The 18,106-nt window shown below is 46.5% G+C and overlaps 1 protein-coding gene across 1 annotated transcript in view; it reads left to right on the top strand.

Annotated features, from left to right (window-relative positions):
- TSNARE1 (t-SNARE domain containing 1) overlaps positions 1-18,106 on the top strand; it is a 191,015-nt gene that overhangs the window by 83,057 nt on the left and 89,852 nt on the right. Inside the window, exons 6-8 of the mRNA XM_006830732.1 lie at positions 5,983-6,059; positions 7,383-7,477; positions 7,826-7,882. Of these exons, the coding sequence (XP_006830795.1) occupies positions 5,983-6,059; positions 7,383-7,477; positions 7,826-7,882 (229 nt within the window). The remainder of the gene's footprint in view (positions 1-5,982; positions 6,060-7,382; positions 7,478-7,825; positions 7,883-18,106) is intronic.

Below are 18,106 nucleotides of genomic sequence, written 5' to 3'. Positions count from 1 at the left end.
AGGTCTTTTCTCCTGCGGAGCCACTCGGGCGGGGGAGGTGGTTCAAACTGCTGACCTTTGTGTAGTAGGTACGCACCTAACCACGTCTCAACCAAGACTCTATAATTCTCTTACTACTGTCCTGTTCATAGACTCTTGAGATAAATTTAGCAGTTTTCTGAAGCATCCACACAAGAGCATATGGGGGTGGGGGACTAGGTTTGGATGCCCATCAGTTCACCTTTCCACCAATCCTGCCAGACGGAGGCTGCATGGAGCCATGGAGGCAGGGGCAGAGGAAGTGGTGGGTGTCAGCACCCGAGCCTCTGTGACCTCAGACTTTGAGGTTAGAGAGTCCCGGGATTTGTCTAGGGTTAAATGCGCACTGAGTGACTCCCTTCATTGGAATGGATCTTAGGTTCCGGGGATAAGTCCTCCTTGCATGTGATGCAGTCCCTTTGCACAGGACGCTGCCGCCCTTCGCTGAGATGGTGGAGGGTTTCTGCATCCAGGGCAGGCTGGTCCATGGTTTTCCTTTCTTTGAGGGCCTTTCTCCAGGTTTATTGGGAGAACCCTAACCTCATATGAAATGACTTGGGGTGTATTCTTAATCGCTTCTGTTTTTTTGGATGAGAATGTTTAGAATTGGCATTACATAGTCATTAAGTGTTTGCTAGAATGATTTCTGTGAAGTCTCTGTTTGGACGTTTTAAAACTATGAATTCAATTTCAGTTCCATTGACGGAAACAGAAGTAGTCAGCTTCTCTTTGTTCTTATGTCTTTGTGGGAATTCGTCTGTTTCATGTGAATTACCTGTGTGCCACTGTTCTTATTTTGTAGGTTCTCAATTCATATCTTTCAGGCAATCACTTCGCACACCGCAAACACATGCTCGCAGTTCTGTTTCCTCCCCGCCCTCTTGTGCTACTGATATTTTACTCCTTGTGTACTGTGTACCCACAATCCACCACGTGTCTTCTAGGTCTGTGTACTCCAGTGGCTTGTGTGCTGCTATGAAGCTGGGAGCTCTCCCACCAGTATGCTCAATACATGCTTCAGCCAAGCTTCCAGATTAAGACAGACTAGGAAGGAGAGGCGAACTACTTCTGAATGTATACCTTATGAGTGTTGTTGTTTTTGTTAAGTGCTGTCGAGTTGGTTCCGACTCATAGCGATCCGATCCTGTATAGGTTTCCGAGGAGTGGCTGGTGAGCTTGAATCACCAACCTTGCAGTCTAGCGCATTAACCCACAGCGCCCACCAGAACTTTTACCTTGTGAATAGCAGTGGACTCTCGTCAGAAACAGAAGCAGAAGATGAAAGCATGAGAAGCAGCAGGTGTGTTGAAACTGAGCCCCACAGGGTGGAAGGCATTTAAAATATAACAAGGGGACAGCAGCTTCCTCGAAGTAGAGTTGACTGTGATGACATGAATGGAGTAAAGCTTTCAGGACCTTCATTTACTGATGGGGCAAGGAGCAGGAACAGCTGCAAACGTCTATTACTCATCAGAACCTGCAGTGTACGAAGTATGACTCTAGGTATCTAGGCATTAGCTGAAATGAACTACATTGCCCTTTTGGAATCAGACCATCCTAGTTTACTATGCCGGGAGTGATAAATTGAAGAGGGTTGATTGACATCATGTTCATTGTCAAAAAGAACATTACAAGATCTATCTTGAAGTACAACACTGTCTGTGATAGGATGATATCCATTGACCTACAAGCAAGACCAATTAAAACCAGTTACTCAACTTTATGCACAAACCACTAAATTCAATGATGAAATTGAAGAATTCTGCTAACGTCTTCATTCTAAAATTAATCAAATATGCAATGAAGATCTATTGATAATTACTGGTGATTGGTAATTGGAAACAAAGAGGAAGGACCAGTAGTTGGAAAATATGGCCTTGGTGATAGAAAAGATGCTAGAGATGAGGTGACATAATTTTGTGGGACCAACAACTTCTTTGTTGCAAATACCTTTTAAAACAACATAAAAGGCGATTATATTCATGGACCTCACCAGATGGAATACACAGAAATCAAATTGACTACATCGGTGTAGACGGTAAATATCACCAGCCAAAACAAGACCGGCACAGACTGTGGAACAGACCATCAATTATTCAGATGCAAATTCAGGCTCAAGCTGAAGAAAATGAAAACAAGTCCGCGAGATCTAAAATATGACCTTGAACATATCCCACCTGACTTAGAGACCATCTCAAGAACAGATTTGATGCGTTGAACACTAATGACTGAAGACCAGAGGACTGTGGGATGGCATAAAGAGCATCAGGAAGAAAGCAAGAGGCCATTAAAAAGACAGAAACAAAAGACTAAGATCAATGCTACAAGAGACTGAAACTTTCTCTTGAGCATAGCAAGCTAAAGCAAATGGAAGAAATCAGGAGAGAACAGAGCTGAACAGAAAATTCTACAGGGCAGCTTGAGAAGACAAAGTAAAGTACTATAATGAAATGTACAAATACCTGAAATTAGAGAAGCATTTTTCAAACTGAAAGAACTGAAGAAAAAAAAAATCAAGTCTCGAGTTGCAATATTGAAGGAGTCTCTGGGCAAACTAATTGAATGATGCAGAAAGCATCAAAAGACAATGAAGGATACACACAGTCACTATACCAGAAAGGAATGATTGACGTTCAGCCATTTCTAGAGGTAGTATGATGGTCAAGAACTGATGGCACTAAAGGAAGACGTCCAAGCTGCAGTGAAGGCGTGGCAAAAACAGGGCTCAAGGAATTGATGGTTTACCAAGTGAAAGCTTTCAACAAACGGATGAAGCATTGGAGACACTCATTTGTCTCTGCCAAGAAATTTGTAAGACAGTTACCTGGCTAACTAACTGGAAGAGATCCATATCTGTGCCTATTCCCAAGAGAGGTGATCCAACAGAATGTGGAAATCAGCCAACAGTATGGTTAATTTCACACACAAGTAAAATATTGTTGAAGATAATTTAAAAAGGGCTTCAATAGTACATTGAATGGGGACTGCCAGAAATTCAAGCTGGATTTAGAAGAGGATGCCATTGCTGGCATCAGCCGGATCTTGGCTGAAAAATGTTTCCTTGTGCTTTATTGACTATGCAAAAGCTTTCGAATGTGTAGATCCTAAGAAACTAACAGTAGCATTGCAAAGAATGGGTATTCCAGAACACTTAATTGTGCTCATGAGAAACCTGTACACAGACCTAGAGACAGTTAGTTGTTAGAATACTGAGTGGTTTAAAATCACCAGATTTATTCAGTCTGTATGTTGAGCAAATAAACTGAGAAGCTGGATTATACAAAGAAGAATCTGGCATTAGAATTGGAGGAAGACTTATTACTTGCAATATGCAAGTAACATTACCTTGCTTGCTAAAGGTAGAGAGGAGTTGAAATGCTGATGAAGATCAAACACTACATCCTTCAGTGTGGATTGCACCTCAATGTAAAGAAAACAAAAATCCTCACCACTGGACCAATAAATAGCATCATGATAAATGGAGAAAAGATTAAAGTTGTCCAAGACTTCATTTTGCGTGGATCCACTATCAACCCTCATGGAAGCAGCAGTCAAGAAACCAAATGATGTGTTGCTTTAGGCAGATCTGCTGCCCAAGAGTTCTTTAAAGTATTCAAGAGCAAAGTCATCAGGTTGAGGACCAAGGTGCACCTGACCCAAGCCATGGTATTTTCAGTAGCCTCATATTCATGTGAAAGTTGGACAATCATTGGGACAGACTGTAGAAGAATCAATAGGCTTCGATTCTAATGTTAGAGAAGAATATTAAAAGTACCATGAGCTGTCAGAAGGACAAACCAATCTGTCTTGCAAACAGTGCAGCCCGGATGCTCTTTAGAAGCCAGGATGACAAGACTTCAATTCTCATACTTCGGACATGTTATCAGGAGGCACTAGCCCCTTGAGATGGACATCATGCTTGGTAATGTGGAGGGTCATTGAGAAAGAGGAAGACCCCCAGTGAGATAAATTGACGGAGTGGTAGCAGCAGTGAACTCAGCCAGAACAATTGTGAGGATGGCGCAGACTGGGCTGTGTTGCGTTCTGTTGTGCCTGGGTTCAATATGAGTTGGAACTGTCCGTTGGCACCTAACAGAAACAAGAAACCCGGAGTGTGCTGCTGGGGGAGGCCTGGCGTGGGGCTGTGGGATCAACACTGGACTGCTGATGACGAGGTCGGTGTTTCCAAGCCACCAGCTGCTCCCTGGAAATCCTGTACAGGGTCGCTCTGAGTCGGAACACACTTGATGGCATTTAACCACCACAACAGCAAGTTTTGCTTGTGGTTTAGAGGAGCTCTGGTGGTGCCCAGGGGTCAGCATTGGGAGGTCTATAGGAGAACCATGTGGTAGTCTACGTCTGTAAAGGTTCTCAGCCTTGGGAACCCTCTGGGAGAGCGCTGTCCTGTGGGCTTGAGTCAGGTGGATTAGACAGCACTGGGTTGAGGCTTCTTGTTAATAATTTTGTTTTAAATAGTGAGTTATTTGTTCGAGTTACTGAAAATGAGATTTTTCTTTCATTTTTATCTTGGTGTGGTGGTGTTTGTCTGTTGTCAGGTCGCTTCTGACTCCTAACGACCCTGTTTAGGGTTTTCGAGGCTGTCAATCTTCATGGGAGCAGAAAGCCTCATCTTTCTTCCACAGAGCAACTGGTGGATTTGAACTGCTGGCCTTGTGGTTAGCATCCCAACACTTAGCGCGCTACATCAGTGGAGCTCCTGTGCCTAGCCGTTTCTGAAGGTCTTTTTGTAGATCCGAGTCCCTGTCTGCTTCCACATCCCTGCTTTAATACGGACCCTCTTCCAGCGCTTCGTGTGCAGAAGGGCCATGGCTAAGAAATTCTCTTGAGCTTTGTCTGCCTGAATGAAGGCACGGTTACACTTTCATTTTGAAACACACTTTTTCTGAGTTTCATTCTGGATTCACAGTAGCGTGGGCACTCGAAAGATTCCTGCTCCCACGTTCTGCCGGCTCGCGTGTTTTCTGACGAGAAGTTGGCTGTGGCCTTCTGGGTGCTCCTTGGGGTGGACTCTGTCCTGTTCTCTGGCTGTCTTCAACAGTTTGTCTTAGTGTTTTGTGTTTTGCCATCAGAATGTGATGTGTCTGAGTGTGGACACTTCTGGTCTGTGGGCATTTATTCCCCTCGGGGTCCTCTGAGATGCTTGAATTTGTGTGATTCTTTCTGTTCATCTGATTTGCGTTTTGCTGAACTTCTTGTTTCCTTGGGCTGATACTTTTCATCAACTTGGGAGCATTCTGGTCTTTATTTCATCGAGCTCCCCTACCTCCCACCACATGCCTCACCTTACCTTTATGCAGTGGGGAGCTGGCTTGGCTCCCTGGGGGGGGGGCATTAACTGCTAGGGCTGGAATCTTGGGGGGGCATCCACAAATGCATGGTGGTACCTGCTCGTCCCCTGGCCCCCATCTGTTCTGACTCTGTCCCTGCCCATGTGTCTGTGTTTCCTGGGAACTTGAGAACTCCTCAGTTCCTTCGGACCCTCATGCCGTTGCCCCCCGCCTCCCACTTCCTCCATGTGCTCCAGTATTCTCACTGCTTGGCCTGGTCCTCTCTGGGTCTGGGGCTCCACAGCGGTCACCGCCGGACAGGCTTGTGGGAGGGGGAGGCAGAGGTTTCAGGGGCCTTATCCCACCTCCAAAAGTCCTCTGCCATGGGCTTCACCTCTGTTTGTTCTCCCCTTCCCCACCTCACGCTGCTTTCTCCTCTTTCTATATCCCCCCGCTGTGTGTCCCCCTCATGCTCATTGACGTCTGGTTCTGGGTGTCTGTGTGCCCCTCCTCATCGATGTCGGTGGCACATGTTTTCCTGGGCTGCATTTCCATGGCCTCCCCTGTGCTCATCTCTGTCCCATCTGTTTGTCCTTCCCTTCCTATTTCTCACTGTCTCATCCCTTTGCACTTCTCTCTCATGGATTCCCGGCCCCCCACCTGTCTCACCCCCCAGGCACACGATACAGCAGGAGACCAATGCCACTGTGGCCTCCAGCACCAGGGCCCTGAAGCAACTGTCGGAGCTCCTGTGTGGCTCCTCCCAGGTACGTCTCCTGAAATGAGGCCATGGAGATTTCAGGAAAAGCAACTGGACAGTGTCCATGCGGTGGGCGAGTTGTGCGGGAGGCAAATTGTCCTTTAAGAAGCTGGTGTAAGGAAAGCAGACTCAGTCCCCAAAGCCATGTCATGTGTGTAAACCCAACAGTAACGGAAATGACAGGGTGTGACAGAGAACGGAAACCCACCTCCAGGGAACACTGGACCCCCAGGCTGAGCGGAGACAGGACCTTCCTCCTGAGGCCTCCCCAGAGCTGGGGCCCTGAAGTAGGACTTGTCACCTCCTGCGTGTACCGGAGCCCTGTGAGTGGGGACAATAGCAGGAAGGACGGCAGCTGTGAGAACATCTGTCTGTGGATACAGCCATCCTGTGACGGCTCTGTCAGGGCAGCACCCGAGGACCGAGAGCCCCCCGAGCTGCCGCACCGGATTTGTTAACGTGCACAAACACACCCTCTGGGCCTAGGGGCCTGGAAGTGTGAATGCAGGCTCAGCTCCTGTTCCTCAGCGCCTGTCTCTGCTTGCTTTGTGCCCAGTGCGCTCTTTCTGTACCTCAACGGTGGTTGGTCTGCAACACACCCACACAGACCCGCCGTGGGATGGTTTAGGGTTAGGACTCACAACACATAATCTTGGGGGACTCCTCACCCCTTCTTACAGGGAGGGAAGTCTGGAGCTTGGGAACAGCCCTCAGGGGGTGTGAATGCAGGTGACAGGAAACTGGGTCTTAGAGCCCGGTGGGAATCCGCTCATAGGGAAGGCACAATGCGGCCATAGGTGTGGGGGCTCGGTAGCTGCTCATGGCTGGTCTGGGCTCAGCAATGCTGGCTGCTGTGTGAGCAAAGCCCTGGCAGAATAGGATGCCTTTCAGGAATAATGACTACCACAGGCTGCCCCTCGGTCTCAGTGTGGTAGATGGTAGGTATGTGTGTGTGTGTTGTGGGGGTGACAGGGTCCATGTTGGGTCCACATCCAAGGGGGTGGGGGATAATTCTCATCTAATAGGACGGCTATGGGGGTGGACATGAGTCAGTGCTCAGAACAGGGCAGCTGATGTGTTCTGTGTGTGCTCATGGCTGTAGTGTGGATGGTATCTGCCGTGATGGTGGCTATGCCTACAGAGACATGGTGGACGGTTGGTTCTGAGGTGGGGGGTAGATGGTGAGGGGCCTGCCCCTGACCATGGCTGGTGCTGGTGGGAGATGCTGTCCACAGCCAGGAGGGGCATGAGGGCACAAGGTGAGTCGGGGTTGGAGGACTCTGGGATGCAGATGAGTTGTCGGCTCCTGCTGTAAGCCTCACTTTTGTTTTTGCAGCAGGAACGTCTTCAGATGGACCGCCTGAAAACCCAGCTGTCAGATGCCATTCAGCACTACGGAGCTGTCCAGAAGGTGAGACCCGTGCAGGGCCAGGTCTCAGGTCAGGCGAGTCGAGCTGGAGCCCCAGCCCTGTGGGCCCCCCTTCTGGCATTTCATCTCTGGACTGGCCCCAGAGCAGGGAGAGGGACCAGCCTGATGTGCGTGTCATAAATGACCTTCACTTTCGGAAGATGCTTCATTCAAAGGGCCTCCCAGGAGGTGGATGAGCAGTTGAGGGCCCAGAGACCACAGGGCCGAAGGGTGTTGCTGGGAGTCAGATCCAGGACACCTGCTTTCTCGCTGCAATTTCTGGGCTTTGGGGTTACCTGGCTGCCTTGGTTTGTGCTTTCTAGTCCCTTAGTTTTGTCCTTTTTCCAACAGAAAGTTGCAGACAAGTCCAGAGCACTGCTTCCCACGGCCCAGAGAGGCGGCAGACAGGTGGGTGATGCACACTGATCACAGCCAGGGAGTACAAGGGTCAGCACAGGGTCCGTGTGTCCTCAGGGGAAGAGGAGGAAGGACTGAGGGCAGGGATCCTAGCTGAGGAGGGTCGCTTTGGGAAATGCCCTCATGACCTTAGGTCTCCAGCACAGGACGTGACACACCTGGGGGCAGTTCCCACATAATGAAGGCTGGCAGTGCCCACGACTGCAAAGCACTAACTAGTGCCACACAGACACTCCTCCAGGACCCACTCTGCAGTGTGGACTCTCTCTCTGTCACACACACACACACACACACACACACACACACACACACACACACACACAGCAATGTGAAGACATCAGTGAGCCAGCCAGGCAGCCAGCACATGAGAGGTAAAGATTCCCACAAGGAAAACACACTGAGGCGAGCCCCCTGCTCACCCCCACTCCCGTCCAACCTCCTGGGCAGGCTGAGCTGTGTCTCAGCACAACGAGACTGAACAGAGGGCCAGCGTGTGGACTTTCAGCAGGCCACCTACGTCAGCCAACATTGGAGGAATCAAACCCCTGGAGAAGAAGGAGTACGGAACTCTGTGTAGTTGCTACTTGAGGTCTGGGCTGACTCTGAATCTCCACATGCAGGTAGTGTGAGGCCAAGAGACCAAGCCAAAAGCAGCTCCCAAGAAGTTCAACAGAGATTGAGGCTAAAGAGATAAAAGTTGGAGTTCAGGACCAGTCAAGTAAGAGCAGTTCATTTAAACACCACTAGGAGTCCTGGTGTGGTACTGTGGGCTAATACGCCAGACTGCAAAGCCATTTGAACTGCAAGGTCAGCGGTTCAAGCTCACCAGCTGCTCCTCGGAAACCCTAGACAGGGTCGCTATGGGTCGGAACCAACTCGATGGCACTTAACAACAACAATAATGTCCTGGTATGGCGCTGTGGGTTAATGTGCTGGACTTCAAGGTTGGCTTGAATCTCAAGATCAGTGGTTCAAGCTCACCAGCCGCTCCTTGGAAACCCTACACAGGATCGCTGTGAGTCAGAACTAATTTGCTGGCACCTAACAGCAACAACAGGTCTTAGATGAGACACTGGAGAGGTTCACCCTAGAAGTCAGAGAAACCAGAAAGAGACCAGCTCTCAGCAAACCTAAACCACACACTTGAGTCCCGTTTGTGTCTGTCTGCCCAAAGACAACTGGATCCTCTCTGCAAGAGAGCCCGTGGTCGGTGACAGCCTGACGTCCCCTACACCCGACTCCTACACCGTGTCTGGCAGTTAATCCAAAATGACCAGGCTTACTAAGTTACAGGAGTGGTGGATGAAAGCTAAGACAGAGTGGCTGAGTGGAAACACCACTCGTGTTTACAGGTGGCTCTGATTCTGGAGCACTGAGATGTGACAGGTAGAATATGGTACAGAAAATAGATGAACTGAACTGTTAAAAAAAAAAGAAAAACTACAACTTTTACTATTGAACCATCCTAGAGCAGAAACCTAATTAAAATGAAGCATTCACTAGATGGTTAAATACCAAACTCGATATAACAGAAGAAAGAATTGGTGAGCTACAAGGTATGGTATTTTTTTAAAAATCATATATTGAAACACAGAGAGAAAAAAAAAAATCTAGGAAAGGATATAATTGGAGCCCTAGATTCACAGGAGAAAGAAATGGGCAGAAGCAATATTTGAAAAGATAATGGTTGAGCATCTTCCAAAACTGTCCAGATATTTCAAGCCCCAGAAAGAGGCCTTGTGAGAACTAGAGAAAATGCAAAGGAAACCACCCTTGGTCAATCACATCATTAAAAAAACGTGAAAATCAAATCAAGACACAGACAGTCTTTAGAGCAGATTAAAGCCAGAGAAGAAGGAGGGACAAGTGGACATCTAACTTCTTACAAAAAAATAATGGGAGGCAGACTGCTCCACAGTGTTAAAGAAATGTACTTCCAACCTAGAATTCGGCATCTGGTGGGAGTATTCTTCAGTAACCAAGGTGAAATGGAAACATTTTTAGAGAAGCAAAAACTGAGAATTTGTCATCAACAGAACTCTCTGTGGTGGCAAAGGAAAAATTACCACAGAGAGAAGAACATGTCTATGTCACTTCTACTAGAAGCTACACTGTCCTAAGTGTGTACACACCTAACAACTTCCAAATACACCCCGTGAAAACTGATGGAACGAAAAGAAAAATAGGAAACCCACAACCACAGCTGGGAATGGTAACGTGCCTTTTAAGTAACGGCTAAAGTGAAAGACAAAACTAAGAAAATGAGCAATTATGACACTCGCCAAGCACTGAAGAATATATGTTTCTCACAAGGTGGGAGGAGAAAGCAAACTGTGCCTCACAGACAACATGTTTGTGAACAGAGAAGAGTTGAATGAATCTACGATGGGCTGGTAGGATTAGTAAGTGAACGTGACCAAGTATTGGACAGAAACAGTAGTTTCGTGGACAAGAAGACTTTGTATAAGGGTAAGTCAAAAAGTCTTGCTCCTAGGATTCCCCTCACACATGCACGTTTATTTCAAAGACAATGTTTTTCAACATGTCTCCGTGATCAGTGGATGACTGAAGACAAGTTTTCTTAGTCTCGTTACTGCATCAGCTGCTGTGTGCTGCTCAGTCAGCCCCGACTCCACATAACAGAACAAAACACTGCCCGGTCCTGTGGCTTCCTCATTACTGTTCTCTTTGAGTCCATTTTTGCTGCCATTATGACAATTCTTCTAGGTGGTCTTTCTCTTGTTCGTTGAGGAGCAGCTGGTGGCTTTGAACTTCCAACCTTGAGGTTCAAACCAACTTCTTGGTCCAGTACATTATCGTGCAGCGCCACACCAGGAATCCTTCAATTTAACAACCCGAGGGTCGAGGTTTTTTCTCCAGTTCTTTCAGCTAGAAAAATGCTGAGCATGTTCTTCCCTTTTGGTTTGTAACTTCAGGTCACACATTTACTCTCTTCTTGAGCTGCCCTTTGAAATATTCTGTTCAGCTCTTTTACTTCATTATTTCTGGCAGTTGCTTTGGCTTCTCTCTGTTCAAGAGCAAGTTTCAGAGTCTCTTCTGACATCCACATCTGTCTTTTTTTCTTTCCTGTCTTTTTAATGACCTTTTGCTTTCTTCCTGTATGGTGTCCTTGGTGTCATCGCACATCTCCTCTGGTCTTTGGTCATTAGTGCCGAGTGCAGCAAATATGTTCCTGAGACGGTTTCTAAATTCAGGTGAGATGTATTCAAGGTGATACTTTGATTCTTGTGGAGATGTTTGACTTTTCCTTCAGCTTCAGTCTGAACTTGCATATAAGCAATTGGTCTTTTGTGCAGTCTGCCCCTGCCTTGTTTTGGCTGATGACATGGAGCGTTCCCATCATCTTTTCCCACAGATGACATTAGCTTGACTCCTTTGCATCTCGTTTGGGGAGGTATATGAGTACAGTCACTTTTTAAAAGAGATAATTTGCGATGAAGAAGCCATTGGTTTTGCAAAATTCTGTTATTCAATTGCCAGTATCATGTCTATTACCAAAGCCACATTTTTTACTTGGATTTCTGGTGTGACACTAACTCCATGGCACTTGACAACAACAACAACAACATCCTTGCTCTGTTCCCAACATTCACATGCCTATAAGCAGTGATTATCTTGATTGCATATTTGATCAATTTCAGACTGAAGAAGTTGGTTGTTGTTAAATATTGGGTTGAGTCGGTTCTGACTCATTGCAAACCTGTATAGTGTTTCCAAGGAGCGGCTGATGTGTTTGAACTACTGACCTTGTGGTGCAGTGCATTATCCTGCAGCACACACCAGACTCTTGGTTCATTTCATCATTACTGGCTTTAGTGGTTGGCTCATACATTGGACTACTAGTGGTGTTAACTGGTCTGCCTTGTAGGCGGATGGATATTCCCTAACACAGACAGAACATTCACTTCAAGACTGATCTTGGAATGTTCTTTCTGATGATGACTGTGATGCCATTGGTCTTCAGTTTGTCCTTCCACATGACTGTCAGATTCAAGATGGCCAGTTTCAGCTCGCTAATCCTAGGAGACCCATCTTTTTGCGTTTCATTTCATTCTTGGCGACTTCCAATGTTCCTAGATTCATACTTTGTTCATTCCACATTCTGATTATTAATGGATGTTTGCAGCTGTTTCTTCTCCTTTTAAGTTGTGCCCAATAAGCAAGTGAAGGTCCTGAGGGTTTGCTAAATCCATGTCATTCGGGTTAACTCTACTTTGAGGAGGCAGCTCTTCCCTAGTTGCATTTTGAGTGCCTTGCAACCTGAGGGGCTTATCTTCCAGCACTGTCTCTGACAATGTTCTGGTGGTCTTCATAAGGCTTTAGTGGCTAAACATTCAAAAGTGGTCTTCCTCTCCTCCTTCATAGTCTGTCGTAATTTGGAAGCTCATCTAAAACCTGTCCCCCATGGGTGACCCTTCTGGTGTGTGAATACCAGTAGCATAGCTTCTGGCATCAACCACCACAGAACAAAAATGAGTACTGGTTGTCTCGTTGTCATTGTTGTTAGGTGCCATCAAGTTGGTACCGACCCATAGTGACCTTATGCACAGCAGAACAAAACACTGCCCGGTCCTGGGCCAACCTCACTACTGTTGCCACGCTCGAGTCCATCTATGCTTCCATTTGGCCAGTCTATCTTGTTGGGGGTCTTCCTCTTTTTCTCTGACTCCCCATCTTACCAAACATGATATCCTTCTCCAGTGACTGGTCCCTCCTGACAATATGTCTGAAGTATGAGAGACAAAGTCTGGCCTTCCTGGCCTCAAAGGAATACTCTGGCTGCACTTCTTCCAACACAGATCTGTTAGTTCTTTTGGCAGCCCATGGCACTTTGAATATTCTCCTCCAACACCATAACTGAAAAGCATCAATTCTTCTATGGTCTTCCTTATTCACTGTCCAGCTTTCACTTGCATATGAGGTTGTTGAAAATAACCATGGCTAGAGTCAGGCGCACCTTAGTCCTCAAGCTGACATCTTTACTCTTCAACACTTTAAAAAGGTCTTGGGCAGCAGATTTGCCTAATGCAATACGTCATTTGATTTCTTGACTGCTGCTTCTATAAGTGTTGATGGTTGACCTGAGCCAGATGAAGTCATTAACAACTTCAACCTCTTCTCGATTTATATGGATGCTATTTATTGGTCCAGTGGTAAGGATTTTTGTTTTCTTTACATTGAGGTGCAACCCATACTGAGAGTTGTGGTCTTTGGTCATCATCAGTAAGTATTTTAAGTTCTCTTCACTTTCAGCAAGCAAGGTTGTATCATCTGCATACCTCAGGTTGTTAATGAGTCTTCCTCCAATCCTGATGCCATGTTTTTCTTCATAGAACCCAGCTTCTCAGATTATTTGTTCAGTATACAGGTTGAATAAGTATGGTGAAAGAGTACAACCCTGGCACCCACCTTTCCTAATTTTAAACCATAAGGTGTTCCCTTGTTCTGTTCCGACAACTGCCTCTTGGTTTATGTACAAGTTCCTTATGAGCACAGTTAAGTGTTGTGGAATACTCGTACTTTGCAATGTTGTCCATAGATTGTCATGATGCACACAATCGAAAGCTTTTGTGTAGTCAACAAAGCACAGGTAAACCTCCTTCTGATATTCTTTCCTTTCAGCCAAGATCCATCTGATGTCAGCTATGATAGCTCTCGCTCCACGGCCTCTTCTGAATCCGGCTTGAACGTCTGGAAGTTCTCTGTCAATGTATGATTGTAGCTGTTTCTGTATTACCTTTAGCAAAACTTTATTCGCACGGGATATCAAAGACATCGTCTGATGATTTCTGCATTCTGTTGGGTCACCTCTGTTTGGAATGGGCACAAATACAGGTCTCTCCCAGTCAGTATGCCAGGTAGTTGTCTTCCAAATTTCTTGGCATAGATGAGTAAGTGCCTCCTGTGCTGCCTCACTTTGTTGAAAGATTTCCATTTTTATTCCATCAATCCCCCCAGTGCCTTGTTCTTTGCGAATTCCTTCAATGCACCTTGGACTTCTTCCTTTAGTATCATTGGCTCTTGATCATATGCTACCTCTTGAAATGACTGATATCGACCATTTCCTTTTGGTACAGTGACTCTGTGTATTCCTTCCATCTTCTCTTGATGCTTCCTGCATCATTCAGTAATTTTCCCAGATAATCTTTCAATAACGAAAGCCAAGCCTTCAACTGTTTCTTCAGTTCCCTCAGCTTGAGAAATTCTGAGCATGTTCTTCCCTTTTGAATTTCTAACTCCAGATCTTTTGCACATTTTGTTAGAATATTTGATTTTGTCTTCTCGAACTGACCTTTGAGATTTTCTGTTCATCTCTTGTATTTCCCTTATTTCTTCCATTTGCTTTAACATTTCTATGCTGGAGAGCAAGTTTCAGTGTCTTTTCTGACATCCATTTTGGTATTTTTCTTCTTTTTGTCTTCTTAATGACCTTTTGCTTTCTTCCTGTGTGATGTTCTTGATGCCATCCTTGGTCTTCAGCGTCTGATGCTTAAAATCTGTTTTTTAGATGTTCTCTAAATTCAGGTGGGATGTATTCAAGGTCATATTTTGGCTCTCATGGACTTGTTTTCATTTTCTTCAGCTTGTTTGAATTTGCATATGAGCAACTGATGGTCTGTTGCATAATCTGCCTTTGGTCTTGTTTTGACTGATGATATGGAGCTTTCCCATCATCTCTTTCCGCAGATGTAGTCAATTTGATTTCTGTGTGTTCCATTTGGCAAGGTCCATGTGTATAGTCGTCTCTTAATGCTGTTTAAAAAAGGTATGTGCAATGACGAATTCATTCATCTTACAAAATTCTATCATGTGATCTCTAGCATCGTTTCTATAACCAAGGCCATATTTTCCAGCTACTGATCCTTCCTCTTTGTTTCCAACCTTTGCATTCTAATTGCCAGTAATTATCATACATCCTGATTGCATGTTTGATGAATTTCAGACTGAAGAAGTTGGTAGAATTCTTCAACTTCATCATTGCTGGCTTTAGGGCTTCGTGTGTAAATTTGAGTAATGGTGGTATTAGCTGGGCTTCCCTGTAGGCGCATGGAGATTATCCTATCACAGACAGTGTTGTACGTCATGACTTGTCCGGATAGGTTCTTTTTGACAATGAATGCAACATCATTCCTTTTCAATTTGTCATTCCCAGCATAGTAAACCATGTGGTTGTCAGATTCAGAATGGCCAATACCAGTCCATTTCAGCTCACTAATGCCTAGGATATTGATATTTATGCTTTTTATTTCATTTTTGACAATCTTCAGTTTTCCTAGATTCATGCTTCATACATTCCATGTTCTGATTTTCAGTGGATGTTTACAGCTGTTTCTCTTCATTTTGAGTTGTGCCCCATCAGCAAATGAAGGTCCCGCGGGCTTTACTCTATTCACAGCATTATGGTCAACTCTGCATTGAGGTTATCTCATTAGGATGCCTTAAAATTTAACAAAAAGGTCCAGTGAAAATGGTGGCTTCCCAAATGGGGTCTGTTGGGCCTTTTACGGTCAAGGCGAAGATTATGGTGTGTGAGTTTTTGGAATTCCAAAGGCTCATCTTGATAGAGTTTGTAATGGGCACAGGTGTAAACATGTGAGCAACCATTCCTCCTGTACTCCCCTCCCACCAGGCCCTCTTCTCCAAGAGCCTTGTGTGTGAGCATTCATGGGTAGTGGCCACACAGAAGTGAAGGTAACAGGTTGTTATCTGCCAGGGAGGACGTGCTCAGGGCCCAGTTGGTCCAGTCAGGAGGCCTCTCTTCCCGGCCAGTGTCAGAAAGCTCTTCCTCAGTGCTGCTGCTCCATGTCCGAAGGACACTCTGGTCTGTATGACCTCAGCCCTGAGGCCTCGGCTCCTTGGTCACAAAGCCTTCCCTGCTTCCAGGGCAATGCCTCCTGCCCAAAGGCCCTCAGGCCGCCTTACTTGCTGGGTGGGCCCGGCTCTGGCTCTGGGTTCTGTTGCTGATGCTTCTCTTCTCTCTCTTGGATCAAAGAGGTTCAATGTGAAGGGATCTGGGGGTTCAAAGGACACCCCACGCCTGCCTCTTGTTCCCTGATGGTTGTGAGCTCCGTGTCTGCTTCTGAGATGGCGCATTTTGTAGATGTTCACCATTCACCCAGTTAACAATCATTCAGAATGGAATCATAGAATCTGTCACATGTCCCCCACCTGCTCATACCCAGAGCCCCCTGGAATCGCTGTTGGGTGAGAGTTTCCAGGCTGTGGCCACGAGAGACCCGGAATCACTGACTGCACTACAGCTCAGCTGCTGTGACTTGGGAGGATGTTGAAAACTGCAGTGGTGAGAGAAAGACTGGAAATTAGCACCCAGGAGTGTTTTCCATCACGTGCTGATTCTTTCAGGGTAGCCAGGCTATCCCACCTGACTGCCATTGTGGAACCGTACGCAATCCCTGCTCCCACCCTGATCTTGTGCCTTGATATGTGTTTTTTTGTTCCCTGAACTCAAAGAGCACTTGAAGGGCCATGGTGTGAGCTCCTCAAGGAAGCTGAAAGTGCCGTTATGACGTGGTGTAAACTGAAGAGGAGAGTTCCCCAGCGTTACAGAGGTGGGAGCCGTGCCCTGCTCAGACCTAGACGGAGGATCTGTCGAGAAACGGGAGCTTTACAACTTGGTAGTTTTGTTTAATAAAGGTGCCTGTGATCTTGTAGCAATACTTTTTGACTTACCTTTGTGTGGGTTAGTGCGCTGGACTACAGTCAGTTTGAAGCACAAGGTCGGGGGTTCAAGCTCACCAGCTGCTCTTTGGAAACCCCATCCAGGGTCGCTGTGGGTCGGAACTGACCTGCTGGCAGCACTTCACAACAACAACATGCTAGCAGAAGACAATTTGGAACTGAAGTTTAAAGTGGGATGTAATTTCTAATAGCTTCAGGATTAGAATGCAGTCTGCGAGCAGGTGTGCCAGACCTCCAAGCGGACCAGAGATCTATACTGTGAGTATTGGTTGGCCCCAGCCAGATGTCTCAAAGGGGTGGCACGCTTGCCTTAAGTGCTGGCCATCCTCCAGCTGCTTCACTGTAAGAAAGGCGACAAGTCTGCTCTGTGAAGCCTGGTGGCCTGGGAGACCCTACAGGGCAGCTCCGCTCGGCTGTGTCCTGGGGAGTCTGCTGGGGCACTGTAGCATAAGTACTGGCCTGCAAGGTCAGTTTGAGCAGCCGGATCAGAGGTTCACACTTACCAGCTGCTCCTTGGAAACCCTATACAAGGTTGCTATGAGACGACACTTAACAACTCTGTCCTATATATAAGGCTGCTGCTGCTGCTGGTGGTGGTGGCTGTGTGCCAGTCACTTGGTTCCAACTCATAGCAACCCTATACAGGGTTTCCAAGGTTGTAAATCTTTATGGGAGCAGAAAGCCTCATCTTTCTCCCACAGAGAAACTGGTAGATCTGAACTGCTGACTTTGGTTTCAGCAGTCCAGCTTGTGGCCCCCTATGGTACTAGCGCCCCTGTAGGGTGGCTAGAAATTGGGATTGGCTTACGGAAGGAGCCCATTTGTTTTGGTGCGCATGTGTGAATTGTCAAATTGCTCTTTAAATGTTTGTTGTTACCTTCGATTGGATTCTGCAGAGTAGAACCAGCTCTATAGGAACTTCAAAACTTTCTCCCTGAGGTGCCTCTCAGTGGGTTTGAACGGCTAACCTTTCGCCTAGTGGGTAACTGTTTCACCATTTTTGTCACCCAAAGACTCCTTTATGGAAATATATTGTTAACTGCCTTCAAGTCGGTTCTGACTCATAGCAACTCTGTGTAGAGTTTCTGAGCAGCAGCTGGTGGGTTTGAACTGTCAGCCTTGCAGTTAGCAGTTTCGTGCTTATCATATGGTGGTGCCAAACCAGGTCACCATGTGGAAAGATGTTGTTGTTGGTGTTAGGTGCCATCGAGTCGGTACTGACCCATAGCAATCTATGTACAGCAGAACGAAACACTGTCCGATCCTGGGCCAACCTCACTACTGTTGCCACGCTTGAGCCCATTGATGCTGCCACTTGGTCAATCCATCTCATTCTGGGTCTTCCTCTTTTTCTCTGACCCTCCACCTTACCAAGCATGATACCCTTCTCCAGTGACTGGTCCCTCCTGACAATATGTCCGAAGTATGAGAGAGGAAATTTGGCCATCTTGGTCTTCAAGGAGCACTCTGGCTGCACTTCTTCCAAAATGGATC

This window comes from Chrysochloris asiatica, unplaced genomic scaffold (genome assembly GCF_000296735.1).
Source record: "Chrysochloris asiatica unplaced genomic scaffold, ChrAsi1.0 scaffold00001, whole genome shotgun sequence".
NCBI classification, from domain to species: domain Eukaryota; kingdom Metazoa; phylum Chordata; class Mammalia; order Afrosoricida; family Chrysochloridae; genus Chrysochloris; species Chrysochloris asiatica.
This window is presented reverse-complemented; position numbering and strand designations above follow the sequence as displayed.